Here is a 23,572-nt window from a genome sequence, read left to right as displayed (position 1 = left end):
TGCCTCCATAATGAACCCACTCCTCTTTGTGCTCCGTTTGGGAGCTCGTCCCCATTAGGAATGCTGTTGCCAGAGGAACTGCACTGACAGAGTTGTCTTGCCCTGGTTCAAAGGGCTGTTCACACATCAGCTCCTCCTCGACCTCATTAGCGCAGCTCCATCCAAGGACAAGGACAAGAAAGGCAGAGTCCTGGGGGGAAAATACTTCCTAGGAGAAGTTCAAGGCACAAGGTGAGAGTCTTACCAGCTCCGCATCTTGGAAAACTGGAAACACCCTGCAGCGCCCAAGAGATGACCTGAGGCAAATCTCATCTAGGCTGAGACCTGATCTCTCCCTGCTTCTAAGATGGATCCTAGAAAACATCCAAAGGTATCAACAATCTGATCGCTTTTCATTCCCAAAAGGCAGGGAACACAGATTTTCCTGTGCTCTTTGCTTCGACCAAGGAAAGCCTGGATTATTAAAAGGGAAGACTCCAAGCATACAAGATCCTCAACACCTGGTGTTATTTCTCTTCTCAGTGATCATAGTACAGGAGTGCTGCATATTTAGGAGATGCAAACTCTCTTCTCCAATTACCACTAATTTCAATCACAACTGGTTTCTCATAAAAACCTGTTCAAGAGCATTTATCTCCACTGTGCGTCCGAGTAAGCACCGGGTTCAGTTAAAACCTGCTGCTTTGTGCAGAAGATGGGAGCGCAACAAATTTCCCTCCACTTATGGACAGAAAATGGCTTTCAGTTGAAGCTGGAAGGCTCATGGCTGGGTGAAAACCAACAGCAGGGATAAACACTTGTGAATACCTGTTTTAACTACTGGGAAGGAAAAAAGAAATGCAAAACTGGGAGTTACACAGTATTTGCTTTTACCTTAAAGAATACAAGTGGAAAAGTTAAGATATACAGCAGCTTCCATTTTTACAGCAGCTGCCTTTTAGCTTAATATTCCATGTTTACAGTATGAGTTCAATAAAAGTAAATTTATTCCACAATTACATATTGCAGGAAAGGCAGTAATAACTATCAGAGCAAGCCCTAACCACAAACGCTTCCAAATGGGAAACATTAATGTAAGTAGCCACTATTAAGGCCATTGTGCCTGTTATTTTAAATTCAATCCATTTTCTAGGCTTAACAACCTTTACACTCCTCTGTTTAAAAGGAGAGCTCGGCATTGCACGTGTCAGGTGTAATAGAGAAACGAGTGCTGGACAACTGTAATGTTGGGGTTTGGAAATGGCAATTTATCCACCTAATTCCTGGCCACACGCAGCCAGAAATGTCTTAAGTTACTCTGCCCTGAAGAAGCAGTGCCACTGTAAAGCCTCACCTGCAGAGAGGAGTTCTTGCTCTGCACTGAGCACAAACCCACTCCGTGCTCTGACAGCCTGTGGTGAAACTTGCTGGGAGAAACTTCAATTTCACTCTACAGCACGACCAGAAAACAAAAGTCAAACCGACCAAAAAAGTATAAATCTGTACTGCAAGGGACCAAAAACATTAGGAAGTTTTACAGGACAAAGTGCTTGGTTAACAAATCTTTGCTTCTTATACCTTTACTTACAAGGTATGAAAATGCAGCTGCAAATCAGGCTCAGTATTAAATATCTTTAATCAATGCCAACATATATTTTTTCCTCCACAGGTAACTATAATTAACACTGCACATCACTTATTCCCAACTTCCATGCAAATCACTGCCTTCCAAGACTAGGCAAGCAAATATGCCAATAAATCCACTGGAAACAATCTGGCATCTGAAGGAATTTAAAAAATAAACCTGTGTTTTCTTCACTACTTGAACTGTGCTGCAAGTAGAAGCACATGGCTCGAGGATTTAAGGCAAACATTGTGCCAGACACACAGGTAAAGCCTTCTGCACATGGATTTACCTCACCAGTACCTCGTGGAGCTCTGCTGATCTCTCCATGAGGACAGAATCAAGTAATAAATCCTGTTACATCCCACACAGAGGTATGATTTTAAATGCAAAGGTTAAAAAATGTTGAAACAAGAAAAAAAGTCAAACTGAAAAGATTCAAAGAGAACGCAGTCAAATTGATGTGCTTTGTAAAATGTCCATATAGGAAGCAACTGAGTTGTTAATTACCCTTTAAGAATAACATTCTTAAGGATAACATAATTGTATATATTTAATTCTGTGTCAAAACACAGAATCACCTTTTAATCATGTCAAGACAGATTAAATAACAGAAAATTATATGATACTTAAGGATTTTACCACCTTAGCGACAAATTTCACACTCCCATTTTGAAGCAGCTCCATGGAAAGCCCATTCTGGGGCATCAAATGAGAACATTTCTGCTTTCTGAAGATTCATGCACACCCAATGAGCTCACTTAAAGGAGCACAAAAAAGGACACAAAGTGCTAGAAAGCTGCTGGTTATGCTAGTGCATCTCAGACGCATCCATCCCTCTAGAAAGAAATAAACTTATGCACATTTAGTGAATCAAATTCAACTCATGCTTCATCCAGATGGTTCTATTAACTCAACTTGAAGAAAAAGCTCACCAAAAAGCCACCATAATCAATGGTTTTCTTTTTAAGCTGCCAAAACGAATTAAAATTGTTACCTAACAACTCAAAGTCTGAAGTCAGAGCAGCAACCACACCTTGAGATGACACAGCTACATCCAGACAGGGCACAGCTGGTCCCAAAACAAGGGCCATGATTCTTGGGATATCTAAGAAAAAAGTTATATTCACCTACTACTTTGAACAAATGGCACTTTTTCCACATTAAATATAGGTATTATTCCTCAATATGTGAGTATTCTCCTCAGAAAAAAAAACCAGAGAGACATCAGGTTTATTACAGCAACACACACAAAGTGCACAAACACATCAGTACTTCTGAAGCACAACCTATCTATGCTGCTCACCAAAATCAAGCCAGAGAATGTTCTTGTACTTTAAAGAAAAACCTCCCTCAAAACAAACCACCAAGGACCTAAACAAAATTAAATAAACCACCTCAGCCCATGAGCTCCATTGTCCACTGAGCCATCAAAATCCACCTCTCAGGCACACAAATGCCTGTTGGAAAAAGAGTTAAACTCTGTGTTACCAACATCACTGCTTCAGTGCAGGTGGAGTAACTCCTGCTCCCAAAACACCCTCCTCAAATCCAGCAGCAGATAGGAAGCCATCTCCTCCACCACTACAGCCTAAAATTCCTTTGGGTTTGTGGGTTTATGCACATTCAGCTGTCACAAAAGCAGCTCCCTGCCCGAGCAGAAGCATCATAGAGCATTTCACATAAATCTCCCAAAACACATAAGCCCCCCCTTTGCACTTTAATCATTTGCTAACAGTTACAATAAGATTGTATTAAAAATTTAAACTGCCCTACTTAATGCAATTTACCTTCAAAGGTCCATTTCCAGAGAATGAAGTCGAATGATATAAATGTCGAACACTTGATCAGATTTATGGCGCCCAAGAATATTTCTCTTGATACGGATCTGACGAGTGAAGGCTAATGGCTTTAGTTTTATTACTTTTTAAGCACTTAATGGGAAAATTTAGACATTTTCACAAGACTAAGCTCCAGCAAGAATGGTGCATTTACAGGATGACAGCAGAGGAGAAAGCTGCGTGCTCTCCGTGGAGATGACCGGTTAAACAGCGTTATTAAGCGAGAGATTAATGCCAAGTATTTATCCAGATAATTTGTCACACAACAGTTAGGCCTGAGTGCCTCTCAGCCAAACAGCGGAGAGCAGCACAAAGTGCTGACTCTACAGCCGAGCTTCCACGTGGAACTGGAGCCAAAATCCTAGGGCAAGACAACTGAAGTCACACTGAGACTAGAAAAGCAGGAGCTGAGTGATACTGCCATGGGCGCAGATCAACCAGTGCCTGCAGGGGGTTAGGGAATACACCTTGCATTCATTGAGGGATCCCACCTCTTCATCCCCACCACGTTCTCCACAAACACAAAAACTACTGCCAAAATGCTACAAAGCAGTAGTCACACTTGTCCAAAAAGAGGGGTTTTTTTCCTTTTTAATTTTTTTTTTTTTAACTGAAGGACAGCTGGGAGTCCTCAGATTTCAATTAATGTCGAGGTACTCGGCCAATCAGTCACCAAGTGCTATAAATTCCCTCTGTTTCTCATTAGTTACACTATTGCACAGCTTAAATCTAAACATACCTTTCTGGGAGACTGTAAATTACCAGCCCTAAGACACAAGCAAGTGCATCAGCCATCAGGAGGGGCATAAATGATGGGAGCAAGACGATTGTACGTGCGCTCAACTCCGGCTGATTTACTCCCCACGAGGGCTTTTTTCACACAAAAGTAGCACCAGCAGAAGTGCCACCAGCAGCACTCCATCTCCTGGAGTTTGCATATCTGACTTGAGACCAGTAATGACCTGTCTTTATTAACATTAACAAGTTTTATGCCCGAAATCCAATTTTCTATGGAAAAAAATATTTCTTCAGCATCTGCCAATAACGTTCCTTCATTAAGTGCAGATAGAGCTTGAAGAAAAACAAACCTCTGCCTTAATTTAAAATTGGTTCTGTGACTCTGAAAGCCTTTTCAAAGGTGAGACACTGCAGAAGGTGCCTGACACAGCAGGATCTTGTGCTGAAACGACAAGGAACACGCATTCACAACATTTATTAACAAAACCATTCAATTTTTAGTCATGTACCAGCTTTAGAATAATTCTTGAACTAAATGTGATAAGCCAGCACTCCAAAGAGGTTCCTGAGGGAATGCACTTGTCACAGATGACATATGTTCCAAATAATGCTCAAAAAAATGTCTTCTATCAGAGTTACAATTTATTCAAAAATTTAATTTGAAGTTTTGGAAGTTACAGGAAACCTTCAGTCAAGGGCTATAAATCAGCAGCCAAAACAAAAATGAGGAGAAAAATCAAAGCAAACCAAACAACAGCAAACTGTGAGCAATTATCAGCAGATAATGAACTGAAGTCACACGTGGAGACTGTTAGGGAACCCATCAAGAATCATTTAGGTTGGAAAAGCCCTCTGAAATCATCACATCCAACCATCACCCTAGCACTGCCAAGGCCACCACGAACCACGTCCCCAGGTGCCACATCTAGAAGTGGAAGAGTCCCCCAGTCTCCCTAATCCCTTAACAAAACCTGTTGAGCCCCTGTGTGCAAGAGTCACATTTAATTTTCCTAACTGAGGCAGCCCATGCAGTCCCATCCATCTGCCAACTAATTTTCCTTCCTGATTTTAGCTTACTTCCTAACCAAAATGCAGGATGCATTGCTGAAACAAGTCCACGTGGACTCCAGACTGGTAACCCCTGGAAAGACCAAACTAAAGAAATATACGGGAATATACAAAGAGAAGCTATTCAAAAAGTGGCTCTATGTTCTACAGACTCATCTCTTGTACAATACAAGTGCTGGATTTGCCCTTTTCCACAAAACATTGGCCAGATCCTGCAGCAGGCAGGACCTGGCCTTGCTGCTTCTGGCTCACACACAACTCCACCAACTAAGGCAAACAAAGGGAAGTTTGATGCAGAGAACAACAGTCTGTACTAAAGACCACACTACCCCAGGAACTGAGGCATCAATAACCTAACCATACAAATAGGACAACAAGCTTCAAGGGATACTTTTATCCTTGGCAAAGGACTTGGGATGCCCTGATGCCCACAGCTATGCTGGCCCAATACCCTGACTTGGGGCTGCCCAGCCACCAGCAGCCTCAATGACTGACAACAAATGAAGTTGCTCATAGAGGCAACTTAATGTTTGAGCCTGGCCAACAACCAACCCGACACCATCCTCTCTGAAAACGAAATGAAATGAGGAGTTTACAGATAAAATTCACTTTGCATTGACATTTGATGAAAATCACACAACGTGATCGGTGCAAACACTTTTCTTCCAGGAGGGAAGAGGCAGAAGTTACAGATTTGGTGGGCACAAGTTACCTTGTGCAGCACCAGGGACTCACCACCTCGTCAGACCAAACCTCAATTGCAAAATTAATTATATACAATTAAACACTCTCTACTTTATAGAGAATGAGAAAGAAAAAACACATCTTATAAACTCTGCAGCAGCACTGGAAGTTTGCTGGTGTAGGAATTCCGAGGCGAATGCCACCACTGTGCCTCACTCCACACACCACCCCCATGCATCCAGGGAGGCTTTTAAAGGCTGAATACACAATGCTAATCCCAGCGAAGCAAACAGCTCAATGGGATTTGCATATGCATACGGATTAGCTGAAAGGCAACGATTTGCAATGCATTTCGGAAATGGCTTTTGAAGAACCAGCTATGCTAATAATCAACTTTGATGTTGAAAACGTGTTTGTTACACAACAGAGAAGGTTACAAAAGGATTATGTTTATTACACCAGTTTTAAACGTTTGATAGCTCAGACAAAAGCATCTCTTCATTATAAGGGGGCAAAGCGGGCTTTTGGCTTTAATAAATGTTCCTAAACACACCCAGAACAGAATGAAGTTACAGAAAGGGCATTTTCCCTTCCCTTTCTGTCTTCAGACAACACATCTTGTGGGCTAGCTCTTAATCTCCCATTCATCAATATTAAGCCAGCAAAGCCATTTTTTTGCTAGCAAATTTTAAGAGAAATCCACAAAGGACTGTTAAAACCAATGACCAAGGGAAGACGTATTTAGGATAACTGGAAAAAAAAAAAAATTGAGCTTTAGACATTTCATGTTGCCCTCTGTACGTAAGGGCTTGCTGGAGAAGCTGTACAGAACATGGCATAAAGCAGGAGACGAGGGCTTTAAGATTTGTCAATAAAAAAATTAAGAAGAAAAATCAGAGAGTAAATGACCAAACCGTAAGCATAGGAGCATAACAAAAAGCATAGCAGTAGGAAGAGAGACAAAGATACGCTGGGCAAGGCAGAGCATCCCCCAAAATGCAGCAAACGAGGCACACTTTAGACAGAACACTCAGAAATAAAACAGACACGAGGAAGCAAAGGTGTTGCTGCAATAAAGCCAATATAAACTGCCACTTTGTGGAGGCCATGCTCTGCTGAAGCCCTTCCTGGCCCTTGCCTAACCTTGTGGTCAGCTCCTCTACAGCATCATTTTGCAGCTGCTAAAGAATCCTCACTCTAACAGGTAGCACCAAGCAGTATTTCACTTCATTCGTTGTTAAACCCTCCCCTCTGGACACAGCCCGGGGCTGAGCCCTGCTAGCAGCTGTCAGTCTGCTGTTCAGGTCCCGTGGCTCAAAAAGAACCGCAGAAATTGTCACTGCTCTTTTCAGCTTCTGCCACCAGCTCTGCCAGGAGCTGCAGCACAACAACATTTCCTTATGACTTATTTCTGTTCTGCTTTTCCTGGTATCTCTACTGAGAAGGGCAGAGATTTGAAAAATAAGGAATTTTCAAGCTTTCTCCTTTCCAGAATTTTTCGCTTCTGTTTCTGTTTTTAAGGGAAAACAATTCCTACTTGCTTGCTAGACACTCCACAAATGTGTTTATAACGCTTTGTCTCTTAAGCACAACACACACAAGTCTATCAAACAGACCAATTCTGCCTCTTACTCACAGTTCTACCGTGGGAAAAAAAGCAATTTACCCCCAAACCACCAGCTTGTTTCCTGCACCAGGATTTCAATCAGAGTTTGAATTAAAGAATATTACTTTACTGGACTAATTCTGAATCATCAGTACTAAAAATCTGAATTCTTTTACATTTTGATGAGACGTATCAATGCTCCTGCTGCCATTTAATGAAGAATTTCTCTATATTGAACTTGGTCTTGCATTTATTGTACTCTCCAAAAAATTGAACAGCTGTCACCTATTGCATAAAATCAGCAGTTCTGCTCTAGGTTTTAAGTAACCTGCCTTACTGCATACACTTCAAATGAAGACTTAGAGAAAGTGCCATAAAATAACCGCTATAAAATTAAAAGTCACACAAAAAGTTCTGCAAGAGATTATGGTTTTCTACAAGTCACCTACTGAATGACACACCACAGCTAAAATCAAAACCTCCCTGGAACTTTTACTGGCATTACATCATTTGACTCCTCTGCGCTAATGATAGCGCTTCTCAAATGCCGTACCCTGGACTACAGCTCCTCACCCCATCGTTTGATTCCAAGAATGAGGAAAAATAGATGCAGACAAGTCACTGGAAAATCGGTTTTCTTTCCTTCACACATTTGTCAATCAAGGTTGAAGAAACCTGATGGAGCAATAGCAGTCTCAAAGTCCCCAAAGCCCGCAAAGCTGGTGCGATTTTCACAAAAAATTGGCAAAAAGGCGAAGTCTGTGCCCACCAAACAGCGTGGCAGTGACACCAAGCACGAGGGGAACTGCACAGAGACCTCCTAAGTCCTCAGGGACACCGGGAAAAAAATCTTGAACTGTAACGTGTAAAGTGCGAAATTCAATTAATCAGTCCGAAAACATAAATCCAAGTATTTGGATGCATTTCCAGCCCAATCCTACTGATGCCAACTGCTCCCCAGGATGAAGGCTTCTTCATACCTGTTTCACCAATTCATACGGCTCATTTCAAGCCTTTCTACGTTATACAGATGTCAGATACTGGATTATTTTTCTCCTACTAATTAACACGGGGCCCTTCCTACAACAATGTGAAGTCTGATTTATGACACCAGAACTTGCCAGCTGTGGGAATAGGGCTGAGAGATTACCTGGAAACCAGAAGAAACGTCTGCACAAACAAAAACGGCCACCAAAAAAAGAAAAGAATGGTGGCATGGAATGTTTATTTCCAAACTAAACCTTGTAATTTATTAATGGCCCGTAAGAGTTACAGGCAGGCAGGAAGGGTAAAGTAAATCTAAGGGCAAAGCATGAGCAAGGGCGAAGCTGAAGTAAGTTCAGAACAAAACACACAGAGAAACACTTCACAAGACAAGGGTGACCAGATTTGTGTATTTATAGATCTTTTATTTCCAGCCGACTTTGGCGGCCGAGGCGTTTGAACGTCCCGGCGCGGGGACACAAAGCCTCCAGCGGCTCCCGCCGCCGCCATCGCGGGCCCCTCACGCCGCGGCTCCGGCGCCCCCTGGCGGCCGCTCCCGCCGCGCTCCCGTTATTCCCAGGGAAACGGGGCGTGGATTAAAGATCAAAACGTCAAATTTACCTTAAAATCAACGCCTTAAAACGAACTTAACATTGAAACGACTTTAAATGAACACGGGGGCTTAAAACGAACGCGACTCGAGCATTTGTTGCTCCAGACTAAGCCATAATATCGAGGAAAAGAAATTGACTACCTCCTGTTTCTTCCTCATTTTAAAAAAAAAAACCAAACCAGGAAAATACAACTATCTGGACCCAACCAGCAAAAATATTGATTTCCCAGCGGTTTTGAAGCCTGGAGGGGGGGGCTGCCAAAGAGTTCGCAGGCTGATCCAGCCCCAGTGTGATCAGCCTGAGCGCTCAGAGAAGCTCATCCCTGCAAACGCCCCATTCCTGGAGGTCTCAGCCCAAATCCAAGGAATTCCCAGAGCCAAAGGAACTGCTGCCTCGTTCTGCCCCGCACTGGGAATTCCTGGATCCGAAGGAACTGCTGCCTCGTTCTGCCCCGCACTGGGAATTCCTGGATCCGAAGGAACTGCTGCCTCGTTCTGCCCCGCACTGGGAATTCCTGGATCCGAAGGAACTGCTGCCTCGTTCTGCCCCGCACTGGGAATTCCTGGATCCGAAGGAACTGCTGCCTCGTTCTGCCCCGCACTGGGGTCCCCCCCCAGCCCAGCCCCCTGCTCCCCAAGCACAGAATCCCTCCGGCCACATCCAGTGCCCGAGTGAACGTCGGCTCTTCCCAAAACAGCTGTCGGGATGGCACCGAGATTTTATTTACTTCCCATTAGGCTGATTAACATTTCCTAATGAAAACACATCTATAAAAGCTGACTTGATAATGCTGATGGCAAGTGACAGCCCTTCCCCTCAAGCTGGCATCACCAGGATTAATTTGTCATCTTCCATCCCTTAATAGAGAAATGGTGCTTTGAAGTTCTCAGACACCTTTTTTCAACACCACATCGGAAATATTATTTGTATCTGGAAATAAAATACTTCTCTGGTAAATTTATTTACCCAGAGCAGACACAATCTTTAATAAAAGCCTAGTTAATTTGCAAATAAAGCAACCAAAAATAATGGCACCAGAGCAAAGTGCAAATTGTGAGGCAGCAGTGGTCTCTGCCATCACATACTGCAACTCCTGCCTCAATATTCACAGGTTTACTGCTATTTTGGGCAAGTTTTGTTCAAAATCTGGGTGTTACAGCCATCCAGAGGAGGTAAAACCTCCTTGGTTGAACTGTTAAGCTACAGAGACAGATTCAACTCTGAATCCAAGTTAGACTCAAACCCTTTTGTTTCACACCCCGTGATGCTGATGGTAGAATTTTATCCTCTAAATATTTGAACATTTTCTCCTTTGTGATGTCAGAGAATTGCCTGGCCCACAGTTAAATGGGTCAGAGAAAACCCGAACGTAAAGCAGGGCAAGATGTGTAGTTACGAATACACTGTGAACAGAAATAAAAGCAATTCTCATGCATTAATGGTACATCAAGCTAATTTAAGAAGGCTAAAATCATTAAAAAGGCATCCTGGGGCAGTACACAGTCATTACAATACTGTGCTGACAAAAAATATTAAAATAATCATTTCCAGTGTCATTGATAGAATCTGTTCTGATAAGCAGGGGGAAAAAAAAAATCTCTAATTCCTAATTGGGAAATATGAAGCAAAATAGATCTTGTTAGCATTTATCTCATCTTTAAAATGCAATTCCCCTGTTCAACTATTCAGAATACCAAAAACTAAGAAAGGATCTGTAATCCTCCACCGTGGGGCACATTATTAAGCTAAGCCCCTGAAACATGGAACTTCTTTTTTTTATTTCAGCCTGAAATTCACGTTTTAACTCCCAACAGTATCTGAGATTACACTTCAGTGGGACATCGCTGAAAGTTTAAAAAAAGCCTCTAAACCAGCAGAATGTGAAGAAGGATTTTGGCTTTGACTTCACTCAGCATTCCTCTTGCAAAATATGAACCAACAGACTTGATGATCTTAAGGGTTCTTTTCCAGCCCAAGTGATTCTGATTCCATCTCTGTTACAATCAATAGTGAGCTTATCAACTGTAATGAAGCGGTGGAAATGAGGTATTTGGATTTAACTCAAGAATAAAGTAGCATTTTCATAATAACAATAATCATTCAAGTTAAATTATTTTACCACTCAGCTGTGGAGAAAATGGGAAATGAGTTATCACAGAAGAATCGTAACAGATGACCACTAAGTCCAGTAGCTGCTTGCAGGGGACAAATTAGAAATTTAATTTCTAATGTGTGTGCAACGAAGGAGTAAAAGGCTCTTCAGTGCCATTTCCAATTTCTTCCTCCAAAAGGGTAGGTCTACATCACAGCAAGGCACAACACAGAAACAAGGAAATAGATTTCAGAAAAAGCTTGCAGACAAAGCAGCCCACACTAGGAATTGGTGTCAAAACCCACTAACTGTGTGCTAAAGAAAAGTCTGTGGGCTGGAACATCCTCAGATGGATTTCCCCCCTCTCCCCCCCTTACTCTCAGAGAATCCCAGAATTGGTTTGGATTGGAAGGGACCTTAAAGCTCATCTCATTCCACCCCCTGACAGGGCAAGAACACCTTCCACTATCCCAGGTTGCCCAACTAATGTGAACCCTCTGAAGAAGCCACTAAAAATCATTAAAGCTACACTGAACCTGAACGCCCCAGAGCAGCACAAACCAAGGGACATTCAATCAAGTGCTCCCTATTAACAGCTTGCACTGCTCATTCACACCCCCTCACTTAATGGGGTTAAGAAGTTGCTTTGTTTCCTGCTGAAATAAACAGCAAAAACTATCAGGAATTGGATTCGCTCCCAGACGTGTCTGGCAAGTGTAACCCATTCACACAGAAGCATTTCTAATCCTATTAGCTGGCAAATATTAAAGAGTTGGTTGGCTGCCACGGGGGTAAACCAACACACCCTGATCTTTCTTAAAACACATGATCCTTGTCAATTCTTTCTTATGACCAAAATGGACCAGACAGACAAATGAGCCTCCTGAAAGCTTACAAGTTTCTCACACTAGCTTTGTGCCAAGAAACTTCTCTCAAAAGCTCTGAGAAAGGAAAAAAAAAAAAAAAAAAACCAAAAAAACCCAACAAACCAAGAAGGAGACTGTAGACAGAGCCACAAATGCCACGACTTGGAATATATAATCAACAGTCTAACTATAGCTAGCACTCAAAGATAAATGTGCTAACAAAACCCCCTAATGGCTCTTTGAAACTCCTAATCAATATAGAAAATCTAAGCAGTCAAAACAGTAATTTTTGCAACTAGTTCAAGAGAAAACAGGGAGCAAAGCAAGAAGATGCAGCTTCAAACGCTCTTCTCTGAAATCTGATCAACAGCATGGGTAAAAAAATGGTGCACATCATGGTTTTCCATGTAAAACTTAAAATGTTTGGTCTCTTTTTTTTCCATGTAAAAATTACAACGGTTTTCTTTTTCCTCCATGTAAACATTATAATGTTTCGTCATTTTATTCCATGCAAAATTTTAAAATTTTTGCCTTTTTTTGTAAAATTTGAAGTGTCTTTTTACACCCCACTGCAAGGTGCTGACGTGACACTGCCTCACATAGGCACAGACATAGCAGGACTTTTGCAATGAGAAGCTGGCAACAAAAACCCCCAGAACTGAGGAGCTCTGAGAAGTACTAAAACTTAATTAAGAAGGTTTTTAGACACAGAAAACTGCTGTTCTGAGGGGCTGACACACGTTCAGCCATGAGAGGAGACTGGTGAGAAGCCAGCCAAGCCCCGGGACGCTTGGTTGAAATTCCACTAGAGGGGGCACAGAGCCCATCTCACACAGAACTCCAGGATCATGGAATCATAGACTATCCCAAGCTGGGAGGGACCCACAAGGATCAAAACCCCTACAACACAAGGCTCTCAAAGAGTCCCAGAAAGGTTTGGGTTGGGAAGGACCTTAAAGCTCATCCCATTCCACCCCCTGCCATGGGCAGGGACACCTCCCACTGTCCCAGGCTGCTCCAAGCCCCAATGTCCAGCCTGGCCTTGGACACTGCCAGGGATCCAGGGGCAGCCCCAGCTGCTCTGGGCACCCTGTGCCAGGGCCTGCCCACCCTCCCAGAGAAGGATTTCTTCCCAATATCCAACCTCCCTCTCAATTCCTAACACCCCGTGAACACCATGGTACTTGAACAAGCCATTTTCAGCTACTCTGCACAAACAGCCCCTCGGCCTCTCCACGAGCACTAAACCAAACCAAAAAAAACTTTACTAAAATAAAGCAAACACCAAAGAAAACTGAAAATTAAGTAAGGATTAAAACCAGCTTGAGATGGTTAAGACTGAAGGTGCTGGTGGAGAACACATCAGCGCGGTGTGTTCAAGTTAAGAAGGTACAACAAAAAAGCCTAAAAATCAGCATTTTCTTCAACTAAGCAGGCAAATATCTGAGCTATCCCAGATGGGCCATTATGGAGAAGGAACAGCTAGAGCATGGAGTGATGTGCTGGATGAAGAAAGGCAGCTGTACCGTCATGGAAGACTCTCTCCACGTTGAGCCCGTAGGTCGCACAGGTCTCGTAGTAAGTGCATCTCTTGAGGTCATTCGACAACTTCCTGGCTCTGGCATCGTCGATGACGCGGGGGTTGGTGGAGCTGATGGCATCTGTGCAATGACAGGGGGAAAACACTCGTTAAAGGTCGCTTGGGAACACCACCTTGGGATTCACAGAGTCACAGGAGGGTCGTGGAGGTTGGAAAAGACCCCTGAGATCACCACCGAGTGTAACATCAACCCCACAGTCGCCACCAACCCATGTTCTCAAGTGCCACATCCATGTGGATTTTGAGCACTTCTAGGGATGGTTCCAGTGTTTCACAACCCCTTTCTGCGAAGGAATTTTCCCAATTATCCAACCTGAACATCCCCTGGCGCAACTTGAGGCCACCTCCTTTTCTAATGACCAATAGCCAAGCAGGGAGTTTAAACACAAACCATGAAACAGGGTGCACATCACTAATTCTACATTTCCTTATTAAAATTACCAGTACACTGATTCTTAAATTCAGGGGGAAAACCCTCCAATGCTTTTTGCTTTCCTTAAATATATACATTTAGCTTAGTTGTTGCAAAAAAATAAATAAATACACAATCACATGAAAGAACACGAGTTCTGATGTAAATCATATTTAGGGAAACAAGTGGGTGATTACTACAAACATGCCAAATGATTTTTAGGCCTCTGTAAATATCAGTGACTTACAAGTAACTGGAGTGTGAAGTACAAAACACGACTATTTTTAAAAACAGAATTTATTGTAAATCACTTTCTCAAACCCTGCGGTAAAGGCAAACCATGAGATTTTGTGGGAACATACTGCAAAGCTGCTCAAAATTATATAAACAATCTCTAAATTTCTAAACAGTCCTACTTGGCAATTCTCTCCAAGATCTTCTTTCCATGAAAGCTGAAGATTAGAAATTTCATTTTCTAGAGCTTATCCAGAGGAGCTGAAAAAACCTTACACCAGAACAGATGAAGGAGAAGCTTCTTTCTTGCTACTCCCTCACAGTGATGAGCTCTGTATACAAAGGTGATACTATCTGAAGTGATAATCTTATGAACAAATGTTGGAAAGGAGGCTTTTTCCCCCCAGGATTACCATGCTACTCTTCTGCCCCTGGATCCCTGCAAGTGTCCCAAGCCAGGTTGGATGGGGCTTGGAGCAGCCTGGGATAGTGGAAGGTGTCCCTGCCCGTGGCAGGGGGTGGCACTGGGTGATTTTCAAGGCCCTATCCAACCCAGATCATTGAGATCTTACAACAGGCACCAATTTCAGCATTTACAGCTGCCCAGCAAGTCTTCATTAAAATCTGCAAAACTGCCCACAGCAGCAAAATACCTTTGTTGTTTGGGAAAAAAGCATCACCTCAACCTAAATAAGGAGTCAATGCCTCTTGCAAAGCCGTATTTGAGGCTCTGCCCTGGGCATGACAGGACCAGACCTCAACCTGACACTGCCCTTACCTTCTCACCAGATCCAATTAACAAAAATAAAGGGGGAATTGGGACAAGTAGGAGCCTGATTTTTTTAATCAGCAGAGGGCGCTGATAACATTTAACCAGAAAGGAACTGACAGGGTTCACTTCCAGACCACCACAGCTTCCTGAAATTTGCCTCCTTGTTCCGAGGTGGGTCAGGCCGGGGCACTGAGTTGGCTTTGCAAGTCAGGGGAGAACACCAGGAAGCATTGGGCCAGCGTTAATATTTTGGGAAAGACTTCATTTCACACCTCATTTCAAAAATACCTGATAAAACCAAGTCTAGGTTGGACAGGGCTTGGAGCAACATGGCCTTAGTGGAAGGTGTCCCTGCCCATGGCACAGGGCTAGAACTGGATGAGCTTTAATGTGCCCTCCATCCCAAACCATTCTGGGATTCTCTGATATCAAAAAGGTGTATTTCAAATATGCATTTTAACAAGTGTATTTATGTATTTCATATATTTTATTTCGCTGTCAAACGCAGACAAAAAGCTGTGTTTTTTCCTGATGCTTACTCCTAGAACTAGCATTATTTCCATCTTTTCAAAAAATCCCCTTTGCATCAAGTGCTGTGACAGAAAAGGAACTTTTCTTTTCCTGGAAAGAACAGGAAGGAGATGAAAAACCATATCCCAAACCATACCCAGTGTCAGAAGAGCACAAAGAAAAAAAAAGAAGCTGGAGAAATGTTTCCCCTTCACTTTTTCAAATCCAGCTTCAAACCCAAAACGTGGCCCCTTCAAAGCAGCTCCTTTCTGCTTTTTGGTGGAGCTTCTGCTGTCCTAAGACTTTTTCTGTTCCTATTTCCCCTTTTCCTTCTTATCATCTGTTTCCTCCCCCCAGCTGGGCTGTGATTCCTCCTTCCCTGCTGCCCACACAGCCCCTCTGCGCTGTCATCCCTTGGCAGGAGGCAGGGGAAGGCCAACTGCTCCCTGACCACATGGCTGAAGAAACAGCAAAAAGCTTCAACACCACCAAAACCACTGGGACACACTAAAAAGGAGGATGGCCAAAACTGAAATGACAGAACAACTCTCACCACCTGTGTTCTGCCTCTAACACGGAACAGTGACCTGGTGATACGCTCAGAAAGAGACATTCCAGTGGGAAGGAACTTAAAAGGAGCCAGGAGCAGCTGAGGGAGCTGGGAAAGGGGCTCAGCCTGGAGCAAAGTAGGCTCAGGGGGGACCCTGTGGCTCTGCACAAGTCCCTGACAGGAGGGGGCAGCCGGGGGGCTCTGCACCCAAGGAACAAGGGACAGGATGAGAAGAAACAGCCTCAAATAGTGCCAAAAGGGTTGCCCAGCCCTGGCACAGGCTGCCCAGGGCAGTGCTGGAGTCACCATCCCTGGAAAGATCCAAAAGTCGTGTGGATGTGGCACTTGGGGATGTGGTTCAGTTGGTGGCGTTGGCAGTGCTGAGGGAACAGCTGGATTTGATGATTTTAAAGGGGTTTTTTTTACCTTAATGATTCCATAATTCTGTGATCTACGTGATCAGGAACAGAACAGCTCCAACTCTTGTGTTCTATTCCAAGTCCATTCCAAACCAACCACAGTATGGGAAACTGGTGAAATACTAACGGGATACACTGGCACAACAAGGCAGAGAATACTCAAAAGACCACTCAGATGCCAAAGAAGCTGAAGTATTTGGGGTACTTTTCCCTTGCCATATTTCCCTTAGGACAGCTGCTATTTCAGAAGAGGGGGGGAGAGGTTAGCTCAGGTGGCAAAAAGCTGCATTTCTGCTTGATTTACAGAGGTCTCCCAGAGGCACAGCCTGAGGCCAGGGTTCAGTTCTGCTTCCTACCGTGCTGCTGGAGGTTTTCCACCTCTCATCCTTTTGCCTCTCAGCAATGCCAGGATGTTGAACCCTTCCAGACTGCCAAGCACATAGAAACTGGTCTGACTTCAGAAATTCCCTACACAACTGATTCACCTACCCAAATTCAACAAGGGCATCTCCCTGCTGAGCAAGAAAACCACCACAACCAGCAAGCACTGAAAATAGCATTTAAAATTTCCTTGCAAGTCATAGAATCCTGGAATAGCCTTTGGTTGGAAGGGACTTTAAAATGCATTGTGCTGCACCCCCTGCCACGGCAGGGACACCTTCCACTATCCCAGGCTGCTCCAAGCCCAATGTCCAGCCTGGCCTTGGACACTGCCAGGGATCCAGGGGCAGCCACAGCTTCTCTGGGCACCCTGTGCCAGGGCCTCAGCACCCTCACAGGGGAGAATTTCTTGTACATATCTAACCTAAATTCCCCCTCTTTCTTCACTGCTGAAGTCCTACACTCCTCCTCCAACAGCACTGCCAGGACACTTGTCTCCCACCTCAAACCAGTCCTTGCAATGCCATGGCCCTGTAGCAAAGGGGAGAGGACAGGACACGGCTTTGCCAGCTTGGAAGAGTCAGTATGGTCTCAGAAACCTGGCTGGAAATGAGGGCTGCACTTACCCTGGGTGCCCACCAGTACCATGGGGATTTCACTAGTGTTGCGATAGTTGGCCATGCGGCTGTAGTAGTGGTAAACAGTCTGGAAGCTGACTTCATCCTCCAAGCTGAACACAAAGATAACAGCATCCACCCACATGGCAAACTGCAGGATAAAAAAGGAAAAGGCCAACTATGAGAAGAGCAGCAAGGAGGGGGAAAGAAGAAAAACCACGAGAGAAACGTTCTTACCTTCCTGCGAGGGAGACGCACGCCAGAAAAACCTCACAGACAACAACCAAGGCCTCAAAAGGGGGATAAGCTGCTAAAATGATGAATCTCAACACCCTGCAAGCCATGGGCATCTGGGATACACAAGGGATTTCCTTCCCCACAAGAGCATCTCCTCTCCACTGGGGTGTGTCACCAAACTGCCAGCGCACACCGAGTTTGGTTCACAGAAAACACAGCAGGCAGGCCAAGCTTGCTGGGTCTGTGCATCTGAAATGAGCAACGCTCATCTCCAGTGCTGACCGAGTCCCCATGCTGGGATTTGTGTGCATGCATGCATGGTGATGCTGCTGGTAAGGCCAGGACAGGCATTGCTAGGAATTCTCACATCTTAATCCATGTCTTGTTCATTTGAGACTCCCCATTCTTCACCATACAGACACTCTCAATTGAGCCAGCTGCACCAAGTGCCTCGTTCTGCTTTCAGTGTAAGAGCAAACTGCTCTCTCTTGGCATCAGGAACCTGCCACGAGACATGCAGGCGCACAGGCCAAGCCAAGGTGCTCCCCAGTCACCATGCAAGTGAGAAGCTTTTAGCTCACAAGTGAAGTAAGACTGTTTGAAGACATTTAACATAAACAGGGTGTCAAGAAAAAAAACCTCCAGCTTACCTCGTTGCCTTTATTTTTCCCTAAGTGACTCCATTCCTACCCAAATTTAGAGCAATGGAAACAAGCTTCAGCCAGGGGATTTTCATGCTCTTTGTTATGTTATTACTACAACGTGCCAGGGGACACACTGAACAGAGAGGGCTGCAGGGAGGTTCACTGGGGAAAGGCTCTGCATATTCATGATGATTGTATTGAAACCAAACACTGCCTGGGCTGTTTTGGTGTAAAAATAGATAAGGAATGTTTTGAGGTTTTCAAGACAGACAGGAGAACAATCTTCCAGAGGGGAAGGACAGGACTGGTTACACACAGCAGAGTCTCTGCCAGAATAAGGTCAACCACCACACTGTTAAATGTGAACTGTTCAAACCAGAATATGCAATCAGAGGAACTGGAAACAGCTTCATTATTTGGGTAATGTGGGCTTGGGTCTCATTATAAAATGGTTTTTGTTGACTGGATTCAGCAGCATCATGCCAAGGACTCTTCCCAACAACTGCAATATCCTTAAGGCATCCATTTGGAAGGCAACAGTCTCTCTAAACCCTCAATGTTTGAGCAGTGTGTACAGCAGCCTTCTAATAAAGATCATTTTAAAGCACTCCACAGGTTTATACAACACAGTTCCTCCAGACAAAAAACATTTCCAGTAATTTCTTACTTCTCTTTTCATATTGAAATGCAGCTTAATCTTTGTGGGTATCAGATCTGTGGTATGGAAAACCAAAGGAATTTTGGGAAACACACACAAGGTCTGGAAACCCTGGATGTCTTACCCACAGTGCTGTGCAGGGAATGGCTTGAAACAAGGATAAATCAGCTGCTGGTATAAAAATCCATTCTCAGACTTATTACTGGGAATGAGCAGAGCTGTTAAATCAAGGCAAGCCCAAAACCAAATTATAAAAAAAAAAGTTTTAAATTTAAAAAATTGCATGCAGCAGCTCACTGTAGGTCAGTCAGTAGGTTAATTTGGTTTTACAAAAGGAAATTGAGTTATTTTCATCTCTGAACCATTTTATCTTAGGCAAAGAAAGGAGAGATCAGAGACCTACAAAAAGAGTCTTCAGGGAAGTTTGGTTTTTGTCCCTTCCTGCCAAAAAGAAGGGGACAGTAACCTGGGGAATACCCACGGCCCGGTGCCAGGAACTCCACATGTGAGCTCCTTCCTTACTGCAGTTGGAATTCAATCCCAATTATTCCTGAACCCACAAGCAAACTTTTCATTGCAGGAATTAATGAACAGGTTAAAGTTTTTCATAGACATGTAACTTGAAATTACACCCAAAAACTCCAAAGGGAATTTACAGGAAACCCTTGTGCTGAAAGGTGAGACAGCACTGACACCTCAAACCTCTTCAGCAAATCATGAGGAGGGAGAAAAAATCTCAGCCACCACAGAATCCCAGAATGGTTTGGGTTGGAAGGGACCTTAAAGCTCATCTCAATTCCAACCCCCTGCTGTGGATAGGGACACCTTCCACTGGACAACAGCAATTAAGGCCTCAAATTTTCCTGGCACATACCAGAAGCACAGCCCATGCTGTTCATCAGTCTGCAGCCAGCTCCTGTGAGCTCTGCAAACCCAGTTCTTCGGGCACCAAACCATCTCAGATTGCTCCATGTACCTTTACACCTCCACTATTTACATTTTCAGATGAGTGAACGCTCTCTGAGCATCACAGGCTGGAAACTAGGGGGTGCTTCAGCCAAATCCCTGCCAGCCCCAGACAGAGCTTTCCTTGTTGCTGCTGCTGACACGGCTGCAGATGTGCCAGCAACACTCGTTTCATTTTGTCCTGGAACTTCCTTCCAGGATGTCTCTCTCAGCCTCCATTTCCTCCGCGTCCTTTCTCTTCCCCTTTGTCCTGGCACCTTCCCCCCACGCTCTCACCCTCCTGGAGCTGTGGTGGTGCATTGAAACCCAAGCTGCTGCTGCTGGCACCGCTCCCCCTCAGCTGTTTGGCGACAGCGCAGTTCCTGATGCTAAATTATTGCTTGTTTGGGAGCTGATCCCTCCCGGAAAAGCCGAGCTTAGCAAGGCCAGCAGCAGCCAACACTCAGGAAATCCTGCCAGCAGCCAGGTGAGGAGAGGTAGAAGAGGAGGAGGATGCCCAAGCCTGCAGAAAGGGTGGCTGGGTCTGAGGTGATTTAAGCAGCACGTGAGCAAACTCTTACTCAAAACAGAGTAAGGGTCAAGCACACAAACCCACAAGTGTCTTCTCCAAGGCTGATGGCTTGGACAGGCTTGGAGAGCTGGGGGTGCTCACCTGGAAAACAGAAAGCTCCAGGGAGACCTCAGAGCCCCTTCCAGAGGGGCTCCTGGAGAGGGACTGGGGACAAGGGCCTGGAGTGACAGGACAAGGGGGAATGGAATGGCTTCCCACTGCCAGAGGGCAGGGTTGGATGGGACATTGGGAAGGAATTCCTGGCTCAGAGGGTGGGCAGGCCCTGGCGCAGGGTGCCCAGAGCAGCTGTGGCAACAGCTGGATGTGCCCTGGATCCCTGGCAGTGTCCAAGGCCAGGCTGGACATTGGGGCTGGGAGCAGCCTGGGACAGTGGAAGGTGTCCCTGCCCATGGCAGGGGTGGGATGGGATGAGCTTTAAGCTCCCTTCTAACCCCAAACCACTCTGTGCTTCCATGAAATCCTGATGTGTCACCAGGGGAAGCACACTGCTTGGGAATTCAGTGTAAATGAACTCTATATCCTTACTTGCACGGTCTCAGTCAGAATCCCAAATATTTGCTACCCACACTCATCCATGCATTGCAACTGAAATCCCACCCATTCGCTGGACAAAATCTTTTTCACCTGAGGGTGATGCTGGAATTCTCCCAGCAGGAGCATGAGAAGGACCCAGGACAGAACAAAGCAGAGCCACTTCTTTCAAAGGAAGTTTTGAAAAGCAAGGAAAGCGAGGCTTTGGGCTCACCTGTGCCTCCGGAGGGCCTCCTTCATCTCTTATCAGCAGCAGGTAGCTTTGTCCATCAACTACTATCTCCTTCTTGAATCTCCCACCTGCCACACAAAGCAGCTCATTACAGGCAGCAAAGGTACAAAATGCAAAACAGAAAAAGGCTTCGCTTGTGGAAAAAAACCCCAAAGGTGTCCTTAAGGTCTTTTGCAAATTAACCAACGACTGGAATAAACTGAAGTTTATATGCAGACACATAGGAATTACTTAAAGTTAAGGCACGTACTTGCCTTATTTTTATATATATATATTTTATATATATATAAAGAGTAAAGATATTGTGGGAAAAAGCCAGCAATTGCATTACAAACACTAACTCCCACATGAAGCATCCTGGGGTTGATACACACAGCTAAAACCCCGTATGTACCACCTTTATTTTAAATAATGGTGAGAAAATTGTCCCTAAGAAAGGCAAAGTGGGACAGCTGCACGCAAACAAGGTCGTGTCCCGTCACCAAAATCGGTTTCTTGTGTCAATCAGCATTTCCTCAAGGGAAGCCCAGTTCTCAGAGCACACGTGGGATGTTAGGGGAAGGAGAGTTCTGTACTCACACACCACAGTTAGGGGAAGATACCAGACACATGTTAGACAGAACAGCTACAATGGTGGTGCCTCTGCAGAGATGGGCTAAACTAACAGGGAACACTGTGCTGCTGCTCGGGATGAACCCCACACCTGCTTTGGACACCTGGATAAAACGAGAGGAGTCGTAGCCTCCAGCCACGTCCTATTCCTGATCCTGTCTTTCCAAGGAATGCGGAACAAGGGCTGCCTGTGAACAGCCAAGGAAGCTCCAACCCCAGCAGCTGGAGCAGCTGCTCTGTCCCCTGGCTCACAGAGACTCAGCCACAACCCCAGGGCAGGGTTGGGATTGCTTCTTTTGGGGCTAAAAGCGCGTTTTGGGCACTCTGCTGCCTCTCTCAAAAATGACAAATCCCATTTAGGGCCCCTGGTGTGACGGAGCCTAAGCCAGGATTACGGAGCTTGGCCTAAGCACTGGGGAGGCATTTAGGCTCCTCTCCTGGAGCAAACCAACTCTTATCTCCCCACCTAAGCCCCAAAGCCCCCAAAGGCTTCCAGCTTAGCATCACACACCTCACAGCTGAGCATACAACACTGAGATAAAACACATCCTCTAACACACCCTAAACTCCTCTCTTCGCCCCTATTTTTTTAAACTGGAATTAGTTCCAATTTGAACCCTGTTTCCCAGCTTCAAAACTTGCCATTCTACCAAAACCAATGCATTGAAACACATGCTGAGAGCCAACACCTCCAACTTGCTCTCCAAACAAGCTTCCAAAGCAAATAAATCAGCACACCCAGGCTAATGCTGATCCTCAAAACACAACAATCTGCACCAAAATTGCTGCCTTAGGGGAACCCCACACTGGCTTAGACCCAACCACTCCCCCCAGCCCAACCACAGCAGCAGCTTTTAGACCAAGATCACTCCACAGCTCAGCTCTGTGCGATATTTAAGCGTGTTTAAACACATTTTGTGTTTAATAAAAGATGTGAGAACATGAGGTTTTGTGGGTTTGTGCTGGGGGGATTTTTGTTTGGGGTTTTTAAAATCTTTTCTTTCTGAACTTACCCTATTAGCAGTATTAAACATGCAACAATTAAGACTATCACATTTCTGGTTGTTTAGTGGCACAGAAGGAGCAGAAGAGCTACGTATAGATTTTCGTTATCTCTCTCACAAAGCAGATTTCAATCCTGCCTTCGCAGATCAAGAGGCAGATAAATATATATCATTACTGAACCTGAAAAGAACAATCACAAGCAAGTGTAAAACTTGTAAAGGAAACCAGTCTCAGCTCTCAGGAACTGGATTTCTATTAATCAGGCCATTATTTCTATACGTTGCCGATTAATTGCACGCACTTCCCAATGAAGTGTTAACGAAGATGAATTACTTAATACAGAGCCCTCCAGAGAAGCGTTTTAAAGCTGTAAGTAACAATGGAAATGCAGTGCATGCATGATCAGAGAGGGAAAGTTCTGCCTAATTGCCATTTCCTATTTCCTTTTTTTCTAAACACTGGAAGTTCCCCCAGCTAATTATAAAATACCACACACCGAATGCGTTTAAGAGCCAACTCATTATT

General features: G+C 44.5%; 1 protein-coding gene across 16 annotated transcripts in view; it reads right to left on the bottom strand.

Annotated features, from left to right (window-relative positions):
- The window catches only part of AGAP1 (ArfGAP with GTPase domain, ankyrin repeat and PH domain 1), a 315,433-nt gene that overhangs the window by 179,362 nt on the left and 112,499 nt on the right, over window positions 1–23,572 (bottom strand). For 10 of the 16 annotated variants that reach the window (XM_048310096.1, XM_048310098.1, XM_048310091.1 and 7 more), the window contains 4 exons: window positions 21,413–21,498; window positions 18,479–18,514; window positions 17,601–17,742; window positions 13,623–13,757 (listed from right to left, as the gene is read on the bottom strand). In XM_048310096.1, coding sequence (XP_048166053.1) covers window positions 13,623–13,757; window positions 17,601–17,742; window positions 18,479–18,514; window positions 21,413–21,498 — 399 coding nt within the window. The remainder of the gene's footprint in view (window positions 1–13,622; window positions 13,758–17,600; window positions 17,743–18,478; window positions 18,515–21,412; window positions 21,499–23,572) is intronic. The other 6 variants (XM_048310097.1, XM_048310099.1, XM_048310101.1 and 3 more) reach the window with 1 other exon arrangement.

The sequence above is a fragment of the Corvus hawaiiensis genome, chromosome 7 (genome assembly GCF_020740725.1).
Source record: "Corvus hawaiiensis isolate bCorHaw1 chromosome 7, bCorHaw1.pri.cur, whole genome shotgun sequence".
Taxonomy (NCBI): Eukaryota; Metazoa; Chordata; class Aves; order Passeriformes; family Corvidae; genus Corvus; species Corvus hawaiiensis.
Note: the sequence above shows the minus strand (reverse complement) of the source record. Positions and strands in the feature narration are given on the sequence as shown.